At 47.1% G+C, this 18,295-nt stretch overlaps 1 protein-coding gene across 3 annotated transcripts in view; it reads right to left on the reverse strand.

The window, feature by feature from the left end:
* Positions 1 to 18,295, reverse strand: part of Dora (zinc finger SWIM domain-containing dorado) — a 219,791-nt gene that overhangs the window by 88,745 nt on the left and 112,751 nt on the right. For all 3 annotated transcript variants that reach the window (XR_012827326.1, XM_075688469.1, XM_075688478.1), the window contains exons 14-15: positions 4,321 to 4,470; positions 3,284 to 3,470 (exon numbers count right to left, since the gene is read on the reverse strand). Coding sequence is in view for 2 of the 3 variants with exons in the window: in XM_075688469.1 (XP_075544584.1) it covers positions 3,284 to 3,470; positions 4,321 to 4,470 (337 nt within the window). In the remaining variant the exon portion in view is untranslated. The remainder of the gene's footprint in view (positions 1 to 3,283; positions 3,471 to 4,320; positions 4,471 to 18,295) is intronic.

The following is an 18,295-nucleotide window of genomic DNA, read 5'->3' on the forward strand; positions in this document are numbered from 1 at the left end:
ACACCGAGTGCGGAAAGGCATTCTGCGCGTGAGGATTCCGTGCATGAACCTTGGTCGCGAAATCCGCGTTGCTGATGCTCGGAATGCTTAGCGGGGAGTCTGAAACCTCCACAAGCATAGGGATCGGCCACGCTACTGCGATGTCTGTGTAGCGCCCGTTTTGACACGTCGAGATTACGGCGAGTGGAGACGTCCAGACTCGCGAGGTGCAAAGAGCCAACCAAACGACACGAGCGCCGGACCAATGGCGAACCGTGGTAGAGTCACATGGCGGGCGCGGCCAATTGCAGACTCCAATACGACCTTCAATCATTTGCTTTTTGTGCGCTTGTTTCTGTGTGGAGGAGATAGCTGAAGCGGCAAATTCGAAGACGGAGAAATGCGCTTTTCGACGAGACCAAGATGGCGGCGCTCAGTCGCACCGTTCCGGAGATAGTGTGGCTTGAAAAACGCTGTTCTTTCTTGATTTCCGCTAGATTTTTCGCCACCTTGGCTGATAAAACGAATTTTTTTGAGCACTTCTATGTGGTTTACAGTGATAATATTTGGGTATCAGATAGAAAAAGGGTTACAGAAACTGAAAATGTGATATTAAAAAAATCTATTTTTTGGCAATTTTTCGCGATGCGAAAGCCACGTCCCCCCTTAAGGAGGCACCCAACTTGGACTTGCAACAAAACTTGAACTGCCCTCCTAATCCTGATCCTCCACCTATTCCCCTCCCACCCCAACCCCGTAACTCGCTGCGAGCCCGTAAAATTGTTCTCCGGCAGGATACACGCGCTCTTATCCCACCGTGTGTCTGCTCCCTCCCCCTTCACCTTACTAGGGCGGAGGAAGTTGTGCTTAGGAGGCTTCGGGCCGGGGTGGCCCTTACACCGGCTGTTGTCTCAAGGTGGAACTGGTCGCATTTACCACTGGGTGCTACGTGTCCATACTGCTCCGTTCCTGTGGTGGAATCAGATGCACACCACCTAATATGGACATGTACGGGTTTACAATCGGAACGCTCGCGTCTCCTACTGCAAGCCGGCCTCCGCTACAGTGTGACAACCAGCTATGACCGCTGGATACATGACAACAGATTCCACAAAACACTGCTTCAATTCATACACAACACAGGCCTCACAGCACACATATAATACAGATATACGCTCCACGAATTATGCCTTGAGGGCAAGCCTTCATCGCAATAAATAAAAAAAAAAAGAGTAGTTGCAAGCTCGTGGAGTTCTGCTCGTCAGAATGACTCAATGGCCTTTGACGTGTATATGAGAGCCATTGTGGCAACAAACCATATAGGGAAGGGACAAACAGCCCGCAATGACTCTTGGGCAGCGATGAACGTGTCCTATCGTGGCCTGCATCAAAAGACTTTTCAGAAGCACTTGAAGAAATTCAGGGAACCGCAGACACAGTGCATAGACAAGTTCTATAGAGAATCTGCTTCTGCTGTGAAAACTACCTACAAGGAAATGGATCCATATTTCAGCAGGGATATCACAGAAAACTTTGATGGAAAATGGCACAAGCGTGGCCACATGTCCCATATTGGAGTTGGTGCAATAACTGAATATCATACGGGCCTCATCTTGGAGGCCATTGTTTTATCGAACCAGTGCCTTGGTTGCCAAGTAGGACCAAAGCCGAGAGACCCAGGCTACGCAAGCTGGCAGGAGGATCATGTGTGCCAGAAAAACACTGACTCTGTCTTGAGGCAGCTGTCATCCTTTTCTCACGTTCGGCGCCAAAGCACAACCTCCATTACACAACGCTCGTGTCTGACACCACTTTCTCTGCCCTTGTGCTTTGAAAATGTTTATGGACTGGTCCCCATTTCGAAAGAGGAATGCCTGAACCACATCTAGAGGAGGATGGGGACAGCACTGCGCAACCTTGTGCAGAAAAGTGACTGGGCTTCAGGAGGGAAGGGCAGGCTGACAAAGGCCCTCATTGACAAGTTGACCGACTATTATGGCTGGGCCCTACAGAACAATTCCAACGATGTGGCTGCAATGCAGCGTTCAGTGCTGGCATCGTACCACCACGTGACATCGACAGACGAGGATCTTCACGACTTGTGCCCTGAGGGTGCAGACTCGTGGTGTCGTCATAACACCAGCAAGAGTGATGGTGTGCCACCTCCGAAGCATACGTACAATCTTCCAGGCTACGTTGCAGAAGCACTGCTACCTGGGAGCAAAGACGCAGAATGCATCAGAATCATTTCGCTTCGTGCTGTGGTCGCTGATGCCCAAATGCAGCATGCGTTGCTGATTGCTGTGGAGACCGCACTGCACGAGGCAGTTTTAAGATGTGCTGGCTGCCACAGGGCCACCTAAGAGCTATGTTCATCAGTGGGGCTAACACCTGGCCACCTGGCCATTCAACGGGAAGCCGAGAAAGATTCTCTGCGCTTGAAGGCCATGAAGCGATCGCAAGAGAAGGTGGAAAGGCGGCAAAAGAAGAGAGTGCCTAAGGATATCTCCATTACGCTGCAGCGTCATTTGAGACCACTATATGTGCTAAAACTTTCAAAGCTAATTTTCTCAAAATGACTTTTTTGGCTGGTGAGGCTGCTTGTTCAAGCCATATTTCTGTATCCACTCATCAGATTTCCAGAAGTCTTTTTATTGTGTATTTGAATAAATTTATGAGGACAAGACAAGCCCATTTTTTTTTATAAATTGTGTCTGTGATTTGTGATATTTAATCAAGATTTCATTGATAAAATCTTAATCACCAACACTAAATTCGATGGTCTGCTAAAATTTGTCAGCAAGGAAATTTAAAAGAAAAGGCTCTGTCTTGCCCTGAGGTATCCATCTGGGAATCATCATAGCGAATTTCACAGTTGCAGCACCTTTTGAAAATTCTCCAGGCCTGGAATGAGAAAACCATGTGCACCCTTCTTGCATATTACTGTAACTTGAGAACCAGTGAACATAACTGCATGAAATTTTGTTGTTCTAATAATGCTTTTGCTATGAATGTATCCTGAAAATTTCATCAAGACATCTCAACAAAAAAGTTGGTATCCAAGGGTAGCCTCCCCCCTTGAAGTGGGTGTTGTGCCAAAATGCCCTACAAAAGCAGCTACTATAGAGTAAAGTTCAGGAAAAGAAGTGCTGTTCTATTATGATAAATGTAATGATCTTTGAAGACATGTACAGTAATTAAAGAAAATTTTCTTTTGTGACACAATATGCATACAGCTCAATAAAAAGGCCACTTCCAAACATACAACGACCAGCATGTCTGAGCACAGGGCAATACAACTTACTGGAAAGTACCAGGGCATCAAAGATGTAGCTTGAGAGCATGAGTGGAAGCAGTGCATCACCCCGAGACTGCAGCCTGTGATCACGCAAGGCTTCTGCTTTCTCCCTGATGTCATTCAGCTCTGCATCTCCCAATGGTATCTTCTTCAACAGACTCACGAGATCTTGCTCTTGGTTTGCCAACTTGACCTGTATTATATACACCACATCAGGCAGTAAATACGCAGAGCCACTGCTTGTTGCAGTGCCACTATTATTGGGCAAGCGGTCTTATTTATTTATTTAATTGTAAAATACCCTGCAAGGCCCCTAACATAGGGCATTGAGTAAAAAGGGAGCATAGAACAAAGTACACACATAAAAGTGGCAAACTCGTGACAATATCAATATATATTAGAACAATAAAATCAACTCAATAAGTCAAAAAGTAAAAGGAAACCAAACAGTGAGTATGATAGTGAGTATGATGCAAGGAACATTGAGAATTTGTCCGAAAATTAGGCATGTGTGAGTAGTCTATTGAAAAAATTCGCTAATCACCAAATATTCCTTTCTGTTTGAATATCAGGGATAACACTTATTGGAGTCATTAGGCAGTACCGATGTAGGTGAGGACTGTCCTGAATGGCTCTGCTGCAGGATCCACGGTTTTTGTGCAGCGGTACCATTTTTGATCAAAGACATGAAGGAGATAACTTAATTTCCACACATTAAATAAGAATTTAGTAAAAGCTTCGTAACAGAATTCTAACCATAACTTCTGCACTAGTAGAGAGAATACCCTCTGGATTTTGAAAAGTAGTAATGCAAGGTGCTGTAAATGAGTGAAAACAAACAACCCATTTGTCTTTTAGGGCATCGAACACAATTTGGAATTATATCACATACTGCAGCGAACATTTCATGAGGCTTCACTGTAGAAAAAGAGCTAAATTTTAGCTTTAAAATGTGAAGAATGCAAACTGCAATCAGTAAATGAAGCTTGAAGCTTTCTAGGTAGAGCAACAAAAGGCTGAAGCAAAGCCCAGCTTGAACTTACTTCAAGTGCTTTTGTAGAAGCTGGTGGTCGAGACATTTCCAGCCCGAAGAGCCCAATGCGGAAGGCCAAGTGATGGTGTTCCTGGTTTTCACCGAGCACTTGGCACAGGAAAGCAGCCTTGGCTAAAGTTGCTGATGCCAAGAGGCTCACCTGGGAGAAGGAGGCAGATGCATGCTATGTCAACCAAATATTTGCTTTTGGTGGTACAGTTTACAAGCAACCTGTTCTAGGACCAAGTAAATATGTGAGTACTGTCTGCAGGTGTAAGAAATCAGTGCAAACAAATCCTGTATAGCCTATGAATTCTAGCTAATGCATGCACCTCGATGAAGTGAAAGTATTTTAAAAGTGAGAGAGAGAGAAAGATGGAAAATGTGACAGAATTTGTAGCCAAGTGTACTATATGGCCTGTACTGAGGCCAGTGCAGTCGAACCCCGCAATAACAAAACTGCTGGGAAAAGAAACTTTTTTTCGTTCTCACGAGAATTTTGCCGTCACTTATTTGTGTCAGTCACTTATTTTGTTTTGGTTCACCTAGCTGTGCAGGCACTTCATGACTCGGGCCTCGCAGCTTGATAAGCTATCCATAGCTTCATCGTCATCATTGACGTCAAGGAAAGCCTAGGTAACGTAGAAAGCATCAAGCACATCACACGAGCTTGCTTGCCTTTCTTGTGCTTGGTTTTCGTCATCCTCATCATCACTCTCCTTATGTCCTTTGCGCAAACTGCCGATAACAGCGATGTCGCTAAACTACCCATTCGGCGTCTGCACACAAAAAGTCATCCAGTTCAACAGTGTCTGGCACCGTGGTATCCACACTGCGAAGCGGGTCCCATGCTTCAGTTAGTAGCTGTAAATTGTCACTGCTGGCCGAAAGACTCGCTTGTGGCTCTGGCAAGGCTGCCGAGGCATGCTGACCAGCCACAAAAATGGCATGCCTGAAGCAGTTCTAGCTAAGGGCAATCGCAGTAACAGCTCAAACCCTGGCAAGACTCTCCAGCGACATGAAAAGATCAATTTTAGTTGGGTGGATTCATTTCAATGTTTAACAAAATCCGCCGGATGAGTCTTGCCGGGCATGCAAAGTTGACAGTCTTAATAACTCCTTGGTCCAGAGGTTGTATTAACAGATGTGCAGTTTGGGGAACAAAAAAATCAAGCGAACACTCGTCAGCACAATGTTTTTGGTGTTACTGGCACTGCTTCTGCATCAAAGGCTTCCAGACAGCTGGAGAGGATCGCGCACATCATCGAAGCTTTTTAATTAGCAGTGTATTCGACCGGCAGCCTCCAGTTACCTTTGAAGCACCGTGGCTTTTTGCTCCGGCTGATGACGAGGAGGGAACGCTTGTTGGAGCCACCCATGTTTGAGCACAAAAGAATGGTCACCAGTCTTTTAAGGCAAAAGCCTTAACAGGGGGACTCGGGTCTTTGGGACCGAAAATTGGCCAAAAATTCTAATTTGCAATTTTTATTTTCCGCGTTCCTGGCGCGTTTCCGCAACTACCTCTGAAATTTGGTTATAAAATACTGCGTAAAGATGAACTTCGTTAAACCATACCCGTTTAAAGAGCAGTAAAGTCAAATCATTGACTCGGCAGCCATACGTATCGGCAGAGTCTTTCAATGCTTTTCTAGTCACGAAACTCCGTCGTAACGCTATGGTAGAGCTTGCTATGTTCTCCCAGCTTCCACGCGGTGGCACTGGGAGCACAGTGGGGGCTAGACGAAAGCTGTGTGCTGCATCAGTTGGTTCTTTATTCTATGGCTGGGTGACCAAGTAGTATGGCGGCATCGGCAGTCGGTTTTCCTCATTTCAAGAGATAATTTGTTGATCTGTACTGCGTTGTCACTTCGGCTACAGATGTACGAGCGAAAAGGGATCGTTATTTTGTTTGCCTAGTGACGCGTCAATGAGTGGGTAAAGTGGAAACGTGCAACACCGCGACAGGAAGCTGGCGGCTTTACTTTCAACTCTCAACACGTCAAGAGTGTGCGAAAAAGATTTTGACACCACGGAGATTGTTCAAAGCGATAAGTTCATTGTGAAAGAAGACGCTGTCCTTGCCCGGTGCTGTTCCTTGGCCATTCGAAGGGCTGCCAGTGTACAGTCGAACCAGACTATATCGAACCCGTTTACATCGAATTATTCCATATATCGAACAATTTCTGGACACGGTATAGTTACAATGAGTATATATAGCAAAAATTACGCATACATCAAACAAAACTAGTAGCGACTCCCGATATATTGAACGTCAAGTGGCGGAAAGTGCCCCCGGAAGTTGGCTTTTCCTGCCGGTAAAGGGAAAACCCGGCGGCGCGGCTTCATTCAACTGCTCTCCCTCCGTGACCGCGCTACATCAGAGCCGCCAACACACCCCTACAAATAATGATCCTGGCCCGCCCGCCCGCAGCGCTTGCTCAGACAGCCAATCAGAGGCTCTTGTGCCCTCGCAATGCAAGATGGCAAAAGTGCGAGTTGTCTCGCTGCTTATCTGATTCATTGTGTGCGCCTTCTCCCGCAGTGTTGCCGTGATGAAGCGGCAGAATTCGCCTTTCGTTGTGAAGCTCGAAATCATAAACCGGGTCGAACGCGGTGACAAGTCGGATGTCCCCGCAACGTACAAGATTTCGAGGTGCACTCTCGGCTCGATCTTGAAGGGGGAAATTAGGGCTAAAGCGGCCTAACTCACGACCCGGTGCCCGTAGTGCCCGTGGCGCCCGACGCATATGCACGGCCGTGTACGAGTGGTTCATCCAAAATAGCTTTAGCCGTACCGACTTCCGCGTGCTCGGTGATGACTGTAAATTCTGATTAATGCGACGAAGCCGTTGTCGTTGTTGCCAAAGTTTGGAGCGAGCTGTCAGAATTTCAGGAAGCTGTTGACGAATCAACGGTGGACGCGTTTGTGAGCGCAAATGATGTGTCGCGACCATGGGAGAGCCTGGAAACGAAGACTACATTGCCGACATCGTGCCGAGCACAAGTGAAAATGGGCACAACGAGGAAAGCAACGACCGTCTTTGGCCCACATCCTCCGAAGTGATTGGTGCGCTCGCACTAGTCCGGTGCTTCTGCGCGAATGCGGAATGTTGCGGCCTCAGCTGCTCCGACTCCTTAGACAACGTGGGGAAGTGCGTGCCTCGCACGCAGCGAAATTGCCCAAGCAGAAGAAAATGCAGGACTATTTCGTGCGAAACGAAGCTAGTTTCATCAATAAAGTGATTTCATAAATGGTATGTGCTTTTATGGCATCCAATTATTTAGCAGGCTTATACCGAATTATGCTCTACATCGAACTGATAGGCGTTTTTTTGCGAGTTTGATATAGCCGGGTTCGACTGTACTAGGCACCACGGCAGAAATTATGCATTTCTTTCTCAGATGCCGCCTGCACTTCTTCACAAGGGAAAAAAAACAAGCTTGCACGAGCAAGTAAGCGCGCAACATGCCCAGCCGGTGGGGGCAAGGAAGTGATGTGCTGAATTGCTTCCTTAACGGTTTCAGCTATGCAAGCATGCAGCATTTTTTTCTTTCAGTCTTTCAGTACTTTTTCTCAATGCGATAGATAATCGTAAAAAATGCATTTGCCTCTTTTCATTCACTATTATGTCAACCATGTCCATTTTTCTATTGTTAAACTACTTCATTAGAACTACTTCGTAGCTTGCTGTTTCTTGAGATGGTTTACATCATATTATGTATTTGCATTCCTGCCTTTACTGTAAATTTTTTTTTGTGCAACAGTGTCATGTTCACGAACATATGTAATGGAATGTGCCATTATACTGGAGCTTGCGACGAAATGGGAATTAGTGTCTCCTCAGCTTGACATGTTTTGGGATATTTAGCCCCACGTTATGTGTTTCACATTCCAAATGAACTGGCAGTGCAGCAGCATCATGCTCGTGAACACGTGTGCTTATTTTTGTTTGGGTTATAGTGACATGAAACACGGCTTCGTTTCAGTTAATAAGGTCTCCCTAGTGCAGTCTTCATAATGCAGTCTCACGCCATGCAAGCATAGTCCGTCCAAGCAACATACGCTGTCATGATGAAGCATGCCAGATTGGAGTGGAGGTGATAACGGGACTTGTCCCAGAAGGCGAGACATTTGTGAAAGCGCAACCAACGCAAGAATTAGAGCTGCATGGGTGGCCTTGTGTAGCTGCGCAACGTGAAGCGAGATGCACTTTCGCTCGTGCAATGCCTATGTAACATGACCTTATCAAGGTTACACATTGGAAATGAACAGACGTTGGTAGCAAACTCGGAGTTAAGGCTAGGTTAGAGTTCAGCGTGTATTCTCGCGACACAGGGAGTTGCCTTGCGAAACCTTTGTCGTTCCCGCTTTGAAATGCTGCCGACGCTCTCTGCAATAGGTTGCAGCAGAGTGAAATCAGATTTTATAAACTGCAAACACGGGAAATCTAGTAGCTTTTCTGTTTTGTAATGCGGTAGCGGCAAACTCCCGCGGCTTAGACGGTCTCATTGCAAATAGCTAGCGCGATTGACGCTACTTCAAGTCTCGCTGCGAGGCCTAAATGTGCGAGTACTTGCCGAGTTTCTTAGGCTTGCACAGTGTCACAAGTGCAAGCAAATGACCCATTCTTAAATAAATAATATCATGCTCCGCTGCCTGAGATAAGAAACTGTGCTGCAACGACGCATACATTCAATATTGCTGCGTCAGCATGACTGCCTCCATCGTAGCCTTGTTATCTTGCAAAGGTAAGCGAAAGTAACATTTTCACGCACACATGCAATAACCGCATTGTATGTAAGGCGAAATACGAGTGGTAGCAGAATGTTAGCTGTTTGATGAAAGATAATCAATTTCTTCGAACCGGTACAGAAGTTTCAGCTGAGTGCGGCGCACGCGAACACTGAATGCCCCCACGCTAACAGCGCTGACCCTAGCGGCAGCTTCCGTCCCTGTATAAGACAGCGGGCAGAGTTTCATGACCAGAAAAGCACTGAAGGACTCTGGTATCGGTTAACACGCAGTGCTTCCAGTTTTCATCGTGCAAACACGGCTGTGTGTCGTCTCCATCGGGCGGCCCGGCAGAACAAGCCTCAGAGATCGGAACAACGGCCTCCAAGTGCCCTGTGTGTTTGCGCGTGAAGCCACATGAACATAATTTCGGCGCCGTGCCAAAGAGCGTTGGGGTGTCGTGCAATCAAGGACTCGCGTCATGCCAAAGCTCGAATAAAAAAGATGCCAGGTGCTCAGCATTGAAGAAAAATTAGACATTGTTCATGCTATCGAACGTGACACGAAGAAGTCGGCGCTGGTGCATGACAGGGATATACTGTTGACTACGGTGTGTGGCATTTGGAATGCGAAGCAGTTGCTCAGCAGCGCTGCTGCAACCGCGAAGAGATGTCGGCTACGATGTTCGACTTTTCGCCATCGCTGCGGCTGTTGTTGCCGAAGTGTCGACTAGCAACAGTGATGAGGACGACACGGAAAGTGACAGAACGGGCGATTCAGGCCAGACAGTGGCAGAAGCTGCGCGTTACGTCAGCCTCATGAATGCAATCATCCCGACGAGAACAGCACCCCGCAATGAAGAAGGCACCCAGCGACTTCTGCAGGGCTACTGCCCACGGGCATGGAGAATATGCAATGCCAACAAGGATTCTGCCATGCGAGTTGTTTGCTGAGAAGAGGGGGCTGGCTTAAAAGCTGGCTCGCAGCTTCAGTATGTTTGAGGCCGCTGTCGTCGCTGCTAGGCTACTGCGGCATCAAACGAAAATAATGCTTTTGACGCGTGAAGTGAATAAATACTGCGTGCTTTTTACCCCTTTCATCGCACTCTCTCTGAGTTCCGTTTTGACAGGTAAGTGGGCAATCTCATGCTATTTTGGTTAAGCAGTACTACTATTTAAGTACAGTGAAACCTCGTTAAACCGTAGTTGACCGGAGCTCGGAAAAAGTATGTACTAAACATTAGTACTACTTAACCGAAATAGCACGAGTTCGCCCACTTACCTGTCATAAACGGAACTCCGAAAGAGTGCGATGAAAGGGGAAAAGACAGGCAGTATTTATTCACTTCACGCAAAAAAAAGTATAATTTTCGTTTGATGCCGTGGCGGCCTAGCAGTGACGACAGCGGCTTCAAACTTGCTGAAGCTGCGAGCCAGCTTTTCAGTCAGCCCCCTCTTCTCGGCAAACACTCGCATGGCAGATTTCTCATTGGAGTTACGTATTCTCCGTGCACGCGCGCGGCAGAAGTCTCGGGGCGTCGTTGCCATTGCGGGGTGCTGTTCTCTTCGCGACAATTGCATTTGTGAGGCTGACATAACGCGCTTCTGCCACTGTTGGGCCCGAATCGCTCGTGCTGTCGCTTTCTGTGTCGTCCTCATCAGTGTCACTAGTCGACACTTCGGCAACGACAGAGGCAACGATGGCGAAAAGTCGAACCTCGTAGCCGACATCTCTTCGCGGTCGCAGCAGTGCTGCCAAGCAACTTCTTCGCATTCCAAATGCCACACACCGTAGTCAACAGCAGATCCCTGTAGCGTGCCAGCATCGACTTCTTCGTGTCGCGTTCGATAGCATGAACATGGCACGAACGATGTTTAATTTTTCTTCAATGCTGAGCACCCGGCGTCTTTTTATCCGAGCTTCGGCATGACGCAAGTTTTTAGTTGCACGACGCCACAACGCTCTCTAGCACGGTGCCGAAATGCTGTTGATGTGGCTTCACGCGGCGGAACGCACAGTGCGCTTGGAGGTCGTTGTTCCGATCTCTGAAGCTTGTTGTTTTGCTGGGCCACCCGATGGAGACAAGCGCACTGCCGTGTTTGTGCGACGAAAAGTGGAAACACTACGTGTTAACCGATACGTACGCAATAAGCTGGTACGGTTTATGCAGATGCAAAGCACTATTTTCAATGGCCGCTGAGTCGGGGATTTGACTTTACTACATTTAAAACGAAACTACTGTTTAAGCGGGTACGGTTTAACGAAGTTTTACTGTACGTACCTTTTCCGAGCTCCGGCCAACTATGGTTTAATAAGGTTTCACTGTAGTTGTTCCATTATCATGATCTAAAAATGTGAATCCCCAGGCGTTGCCCTTTAAACTAGGGACAAATCACACCTGATTTTCGTCACGTATAGCTCGATAACTGCGCGCTCTGCCAGCGCCATTTTGGTATCATTCTAAAGTTCGCGTTTCTGGCTTTATTTATTCGTCGGTCGGCAAAATTGCTGGTGCTGCAGTCACGAAAGAAACAATAGAAAAAGAAATTCATGGCACACACTATTATTGGCCAGTTTGAGCATGCGACCAATATGACGAGTCATGATTGGCTCCAAGGATCACGAGCGCTCAAATGATGAATACAGCCGCCATTTTGTCTTAGTCTCGCGACGGCGATGCTGAATATACTGGAGGTCCGACAAAGCTTTGTTCCGTGAATCGTTACGGACGGAAATGTACGAGATGCAATAAACTTCCGAAAGCGATTCCATCGTTGCAGTTGGCACAGGATATTCGGCAGCTCTCCGCCGAATGGCGATGCCCAACTGCTTTGCCCGGTCACGCATATCCACACGCCGGTTACACTCGCATAAGAACTGAACGCGGCTGTCATAACTGAAGAGGAAGTGAATAAAATAAGAGCACATGAGAAAGCTGTGCTCGACAAGACTGCATCTACGACGGCCATGGAGCAAAAGATTCAACGTTTTGTTGAAGATCCGACCACCGATAGCGCAACAGCCTCGGTCGCGAATCCCGCTACTCTATAAGTTGTCGTCGGACTTGTAGCAGTGAACTATCTTCTTGGCATTTTTTTGTGTAATACTCGCAGTGGTTCTGCATAGCTGGTGCAGAGCTATCAGGATTACAGTCTCGCTACTAAACTGACTGTGGTTTGCGAGATCTGCGGTGAAGTTGCGTCGGGACAGAGCTCGCGGGGAATTGAGGGCCCGAAAACGTTTAATCCTTTTGAAATTAATGTACTCGCAGTGCATACTATGTCGTCGACCAGCAACGACCAATCGGCCATGAATTATACCTAGTGCCTACCGATAGCCTTTGTTGCCATTTTTTAAAACTTTCTTTCAATATATCAGTTGTGAAATGATTGTTGTTGTTTTCGTAAAACCACAATTTTGATGATGATGCCATATTGGAGGTGTATTATCTCTGCTTCTACTTGTGCTATCACTGTAACTGTTTTTTTTTCCCAGAAAGGCAAAGCTGTGTAGAGCGCAAATAAGCGAGATAACATTGTTGCATTTATTAGAAGATTAAAAAAAAACGTTTCTTTTTTACCGTATTTACACGATTGTAAGTCTACTCCCCCATATCTCGTGCGGCAGGGGAAAAAAAAACAAACAAACAGAAGAGCATAGTCGAGGGTGCATTTGATAACAAAAATTTCTTAGTAGCTGACATGGTCACTGGACTACTCGTCTTCACTAGTGTTGCCATCACCATCGCTGCTACGGTCCTACAGCGCGTTGTCATCCATCGAAATTCCACATTTGGCAAATGACCGCACCACGACATTTTGTGGAACAGCAGCCCACGCTGAACCACACGCAGCCTTCAGGGAGACTCTTTTGATAGGTCCGGTTAGTGTAAGTTCACGGTCTTCTGCTGCCAGCCACTCATTGTACTCACGGCGGAGCAGGTCCTTAAAAGGCGAAGATCCGGGCTTGTTTTGTGACCATATCACACTTCAATGGCAGGAATCAAGCACGCATTTCAGCAACGTACACCGCAAGCTTGGCCTACAGCTCCGGAAAGCATCCAGAGACTTCGGCACGTGGGAAATTCCTCACTTGCCGTCACCGGTGAAAATTTTGCTTCACTGCAGCCGCCACTCTCACACCACTCGTTCAGAAACATCGAACTTGCGGCCCGCTGCGCAGTGATTTGTTTCTTAAGCGTAAAGGATGGCAGCCCTCTTGAATGCTGCTGCGAACGAGTGCTGAATGATTAGTGGGCCTGGAGCACTCATGACGACTGAGGAAGCATGGAAGTAGCACGCAGCTGGAAGTCAAGTCGAATGTGTCAAACCAATGCCTTTGGTCAAACTAAGAGCATAGAGAAAGCTAAGAGCTACAGGGAAAGAGAAACATGTGAGCGGTATCTCCTCTTCCACGAACTACCGATACTCCCCACAAGCGCCACCGTTTTTGAGGGTGCCGCCGCAAATGGAACAGCGGCGCTTCCATCAACTATCAACACCCCCCCATGAGTGTTGTGTGCACTGTAAAACTCTCAAAAATGTTGAAAAACCCTTTCAAAAAGTGAACAAACACGCGGGATAGCGAAAAGCTACGGGTAGGGCTATAGAGCAAATATAAAATTGTAACTACATTGTAGCTCCCATTGGTCTCGCTTTATTGGCGGTGCCATGTTTTGGTTTCAATGGTAAGTCGACCCCCCCACTACAGATTTTCAAATGAAAAAAAAGAAAAAAAAAGGTAGACTTACAATTGCGTAAATACGGTAGGTGGATTTCTCTCACTGAAAGTTGCAACGTTGTCATTTGATACAAAGTTGGGTTAGAACACCATACTCGCTTATTTGCACTCTTTGTTACTTCCACATCATTTTCGTATGTTGATATTCATTACACCATGCATAGTTTGGTAGATAGCTCACCTCCATGCAAATTATGCAATAAAGCTGAACTTCTTCAATTTCTGGAAAGTTATTTACTCTGCAAGAAAACTGTACGTATATTTAAAACTAGCACATTGAAATACATAAACTCAGCAAGATTTCACCAAAATTGACAAAGAATTTAAAAAAAAGTTTTCAGGCGCAGGGTTCGCCCCTTAAAGGGGCCCTAAAGGGTCACCAGGTCTGGCCGTTTTGAGCTGACAAGCGCAGAGCATACAATGGGCACCAACAATTGTGTTTGTAAAGAATTAGATCGCTACGCACCACGGAAAGATATGAAATTTCAATCCGAACGCCGTTTTCACTTCTCCTAGCGGCCGCTGCACTCCAAGCTGGATGGTGACGTACTCGCATCCCTGCACCTACGTACTTGGGTCTGCAAAGTGAAGTCGCTTGTGGTGACACGTGACTGAGAATTATTCAAGGCACCATCCGTTATTTACGTAATCTGTTGCTTGAATTGACGAATTGAAGTTTAGAGAAAGAATAAAACATACAAATGGAATGTCTGTGTGCTTTTGTTTTACTTTGCACCGAAGCAAGAGAGATGTACTTCCGCTTTGTCTGCTTGTTCCCACGGTTGTGCGGTCACGTGTGCAGGTACCGAAATATGCCATTTTTTACCGTGTTCCAGCGTGTGATCATGCTCTGCAATCCGCTTGTTCTGCCTCAGTATTTGTGTGGCCCTGAATTACACCGCTAGTTATGTTTCTTTGTGCACAGAGCGCAAAATTGTGCGCTGCGCAGACGAGACAACAAACAGCTTGTGCGCGACGCCGTCAGCCGAAGTGTGTAGCGGCCGAAAATGAAGGGGAGGGGGGCCTGTGACGTACACATCACGCGATCCTTGAGGTCAGGTATGGGAGAACGCAGGTAAGGAATTTTGCTTGCAGAGGCTAGACGGGGTGAGTGGGGAGAGTGTCTTGCTTGGCAGTGGAGCTCGCCTGCTGAAATCGTGGGTTCGCGGCACTGAAATATTTCTAACTCGTTTATTGATGAGCCGACTTGAAAAATTTTTGCAGCAGAACGCTCCCTAGAGGACATGCGACAACTTCCAGTGTGTAACCAAAATTTGCTATGGGGCCTGGTGAGGGGCCCTTTAAGTACCTCCTCAGGGTCGAAAAATTCGCTGTCTGGCGTTATGGCACCAAAATTGATGGTGCCACCCACGACTATAGGTGGGACTCGAACCCACCACCTTTGGTGTTAACGCAAAGTTAATTCAAGCAGTCGAACCTTCAACCTTTGGTGGGACCAAAATTCAATGGCACCAACATTGATGGTGCCACCATTGATAGTGGAACCTACGGCCACTGATGGGAGTCAAACTCACAACCTTTGGTTTTAATTAAGGCAATGTTATTTAAGGCACTCAAACACACAACCTTTAAAGGGATAGTGAATAAAAAATTTGTCGCCGACATTTCTGTCTCCAGTGATAGCTGTCGCACCGAGAGCGACCAAAACAACACTCTTTCTGAGGAGAAGTGAGTAAAAAGTAATTATATTAGTGAATATTTCTCAAATCAGCACCTACCGGCCTCCTCCGAAAGCTCCGGCAAAACCGGATATCATGTCACGCTTACCCACCTCGAGGCCCATTGCGAGTGATCGTCCACACTGAGCGCGCGAAGGGGCGAGTTGACATTTGCAGCAACGCACTTTCTTTGTTTGACTGTCCCATTCGCACTGCTTCCTCGTGTGAGCTGTTCGAAAACCTCGTCTTTCATCTCGTGGATTTGCGGTTTGATGTGTGGAGCAGCCATGTCAACGCCACAGAATGCTGAGTGTCTGCTGTGCGCATGTGAAAACGGCAGACAGCGGTAGTCTTTTTCTCGCGTACTTCTCATGAATGCTTCTCCCGTGAACCGCTGGCTTGTTCACGCTGTAGTTTTGCGCACAGGTGCCGTTTGACCGTAATTTGTCGTTTGTATGACATTCTGAGCCAGATGTTTGGCCAATTCTGCCAGAATGAATTGAAATCCGCATTGTCTGAAGCGACGGCTGACGAAAAAAAATTCGCCGACATAAGACTGGTGGCGCCATCTCGTTTGCACCAAGGGAAGGAGTGCTCGGCTGCGATGAAACAACGGGACGCTGAAACCGCTGCGCATGTTACTCGTTCACTCCGTGAATAACAAGACGCTCCCTGCTTACAGAGGCGCATTTCAGTCAGTGCACATGCCTGGCTTCAATCCTCACCCGTTGCTTCATCGCATCTATTCTCAATAACAGCTACTTGCGCGCATCAAGCACCTGCCGCGCGAGAGTCGGCAGCCGACTGTTATGCTCATGCCGCCGTTCACACCTGCGTCGATGGCGTAGGTGTAGGGAGGTCTACACGCGTCAATATCTTCAACGATTTCTATGTTTTTTTTTTTGCACAGTGTGTACTCACGGCACCTGTATTGTGCATTGGTAGCTTTCATGTTTTACGTGCTAGCAGCTACCCATAACATACACAACCAAGCGGGCGAAGCAAGCCGCTTTGCGCAGAACGCAGAATAATTTCCTTACGTCGCCTGACATTACATAGCCTGAGGCATAAGCGTTCTCGCTCCGTTGAAACCAAACATGGCAAAGCGTTTGTGTGAGTGAATCAAGCTGGGCGCACCACCACGGATGCAACACTGTCAATGAGGCGTGCGCCTCTTGTCTCACTAACTCATTCGTGACAGGTGCAAGCTTGCGATCAGAGCCGCAGCAACCGCGTTTATATCTGGTTTCCACTTATGATGCCGCCCCTGATCTCTCGAGGCGAACGCATGTACATGGAACGCACAGTGTAAACACCACTTTGCTGGTCCAGACTCCTTCGGCACCGCGGAGGGGGACTGCTGTGGCGGGTCGTCGTAAATTTCGCTTGACGCAGACGGATCATAGGCATACGCCTTTATCATTCGTGGTCGTTCAGTAGGCCGCTCATCCAAGTCCGAGTCGTAATCTCCGCTCCCATGCTATCACTCTCACAAGAACTTTCCATTTTGCACTGCGCAGCGCGAGGAAAACAAAACTGCGCAGCTGGTCAGTTCGCTCCGCGGCTGCTGAGGTTAGGTGTGATGTCAGATCCGCCGGCTTGTTGTCAGGAGCCCTTTGCGAGTGACGCGCTGGCCGCTCATAAAGCGTCAAAAATAAAGCCATCCGCTCAAAAGTAACCCGAATAATGACTATATACTATAGCAATTGTGTCTTAGGAATGCAATTGTGGGGATTTCTCTATATTCTTAGATTTTTATTCTGTATCCCTTTAATGGAGTCGAATCCACAACCTTTTGTGGGAACAAAACGTTGGCAACCTGTACCTTTAAGTCTCGATCCAATCCATAAACAAACCGACCAAGTCCGATCGAAGTCGTAAAATGTTTTTTTTTTTTTTTTTTTTCCGAATCGACGCCATTTTCAATGTGCTTGTGACTTCAAAGTGCTATGGCTGCAGTGCTGCAGTACCCTGCGGCCTGTCACACTTCAATTCGGTTCATTTGGGTGGCATACTAGCGCATTCAGTATGATGCCTGCATCGAATGATGAGCAATTTTGATGGCCATAGAGCCGGGAAACTCTGGCACGACTCAACGTCGGTAATTTGTGGATGGCGGAACCAGTGGCCAGCCCTCTTAAATGTGAGGCCAGTTGGAAGGGCTCTGTGGACCTCGTAGAGGCCTGTTACAGCCCCTGAATTAAATGGTTGCGTGGCCTTTTAAGAAGTGCTTAATCTCAAACAAGCATGGAAGATGACTTGATTCTCGAGCGACCCCTTTCGGAGAGAGTTTCACTTTCACAAGACTTGCCTCGTCCCGGCACCGAACCTGTTGAAGTATGCGGCCGACAGTGCTCTTGGCACTGTGTAAAGATAATGAGCTTGGCACAGTGTCAGAAGCACTTGTCAGGGATGCATTTGTGCCGAGTCATGTGAAAATTATGAAAGTGAAGCCTATCTCCCAAAGCGATCATCCAAGATACCGCACAAGGAAAGCTCTGCCTCTTCAGATGATGATGATGAATGAAGAGAACTCATTTCTGAATTGTGAATTGTGATCGCGTTACAGTTACAGTTTTTTATTTTATTTCGTGCGACTGAAACGTCTTCCCTCGCGTTACAATCGCGGTCGCGTTACATTCGAATAAATACGGTGACATGAAAAACATTCAACACTGCAGCATGTGGGCTGGCATTGCCGGATAGGCTATCATACTAATAATACTCTTTTTTTTTTGCATTTCCAGCATTGTCTACAGCTTTCGAACAACTACCCATTGATATAACAATCACGAGAGTGTCCTAAGATCAAATTACAACACTCGCATGCACCG

The sequence above is a fragment of the Dermacentor variabilis genome, chromosome 1 (genome assembly GCF_050947875.1).
Source record: "Dermacentor variabilis isolate Ectoservices chromosome 1, ASM5094787v1, whole genome shotgun sequence".
Taxonomy (NCBI): Eukaryota; Metazoa; Arthropoda; class Arachnida; order Ixodida; family Ixodidae; genus Dermacentor; species Dermacentor variabilis.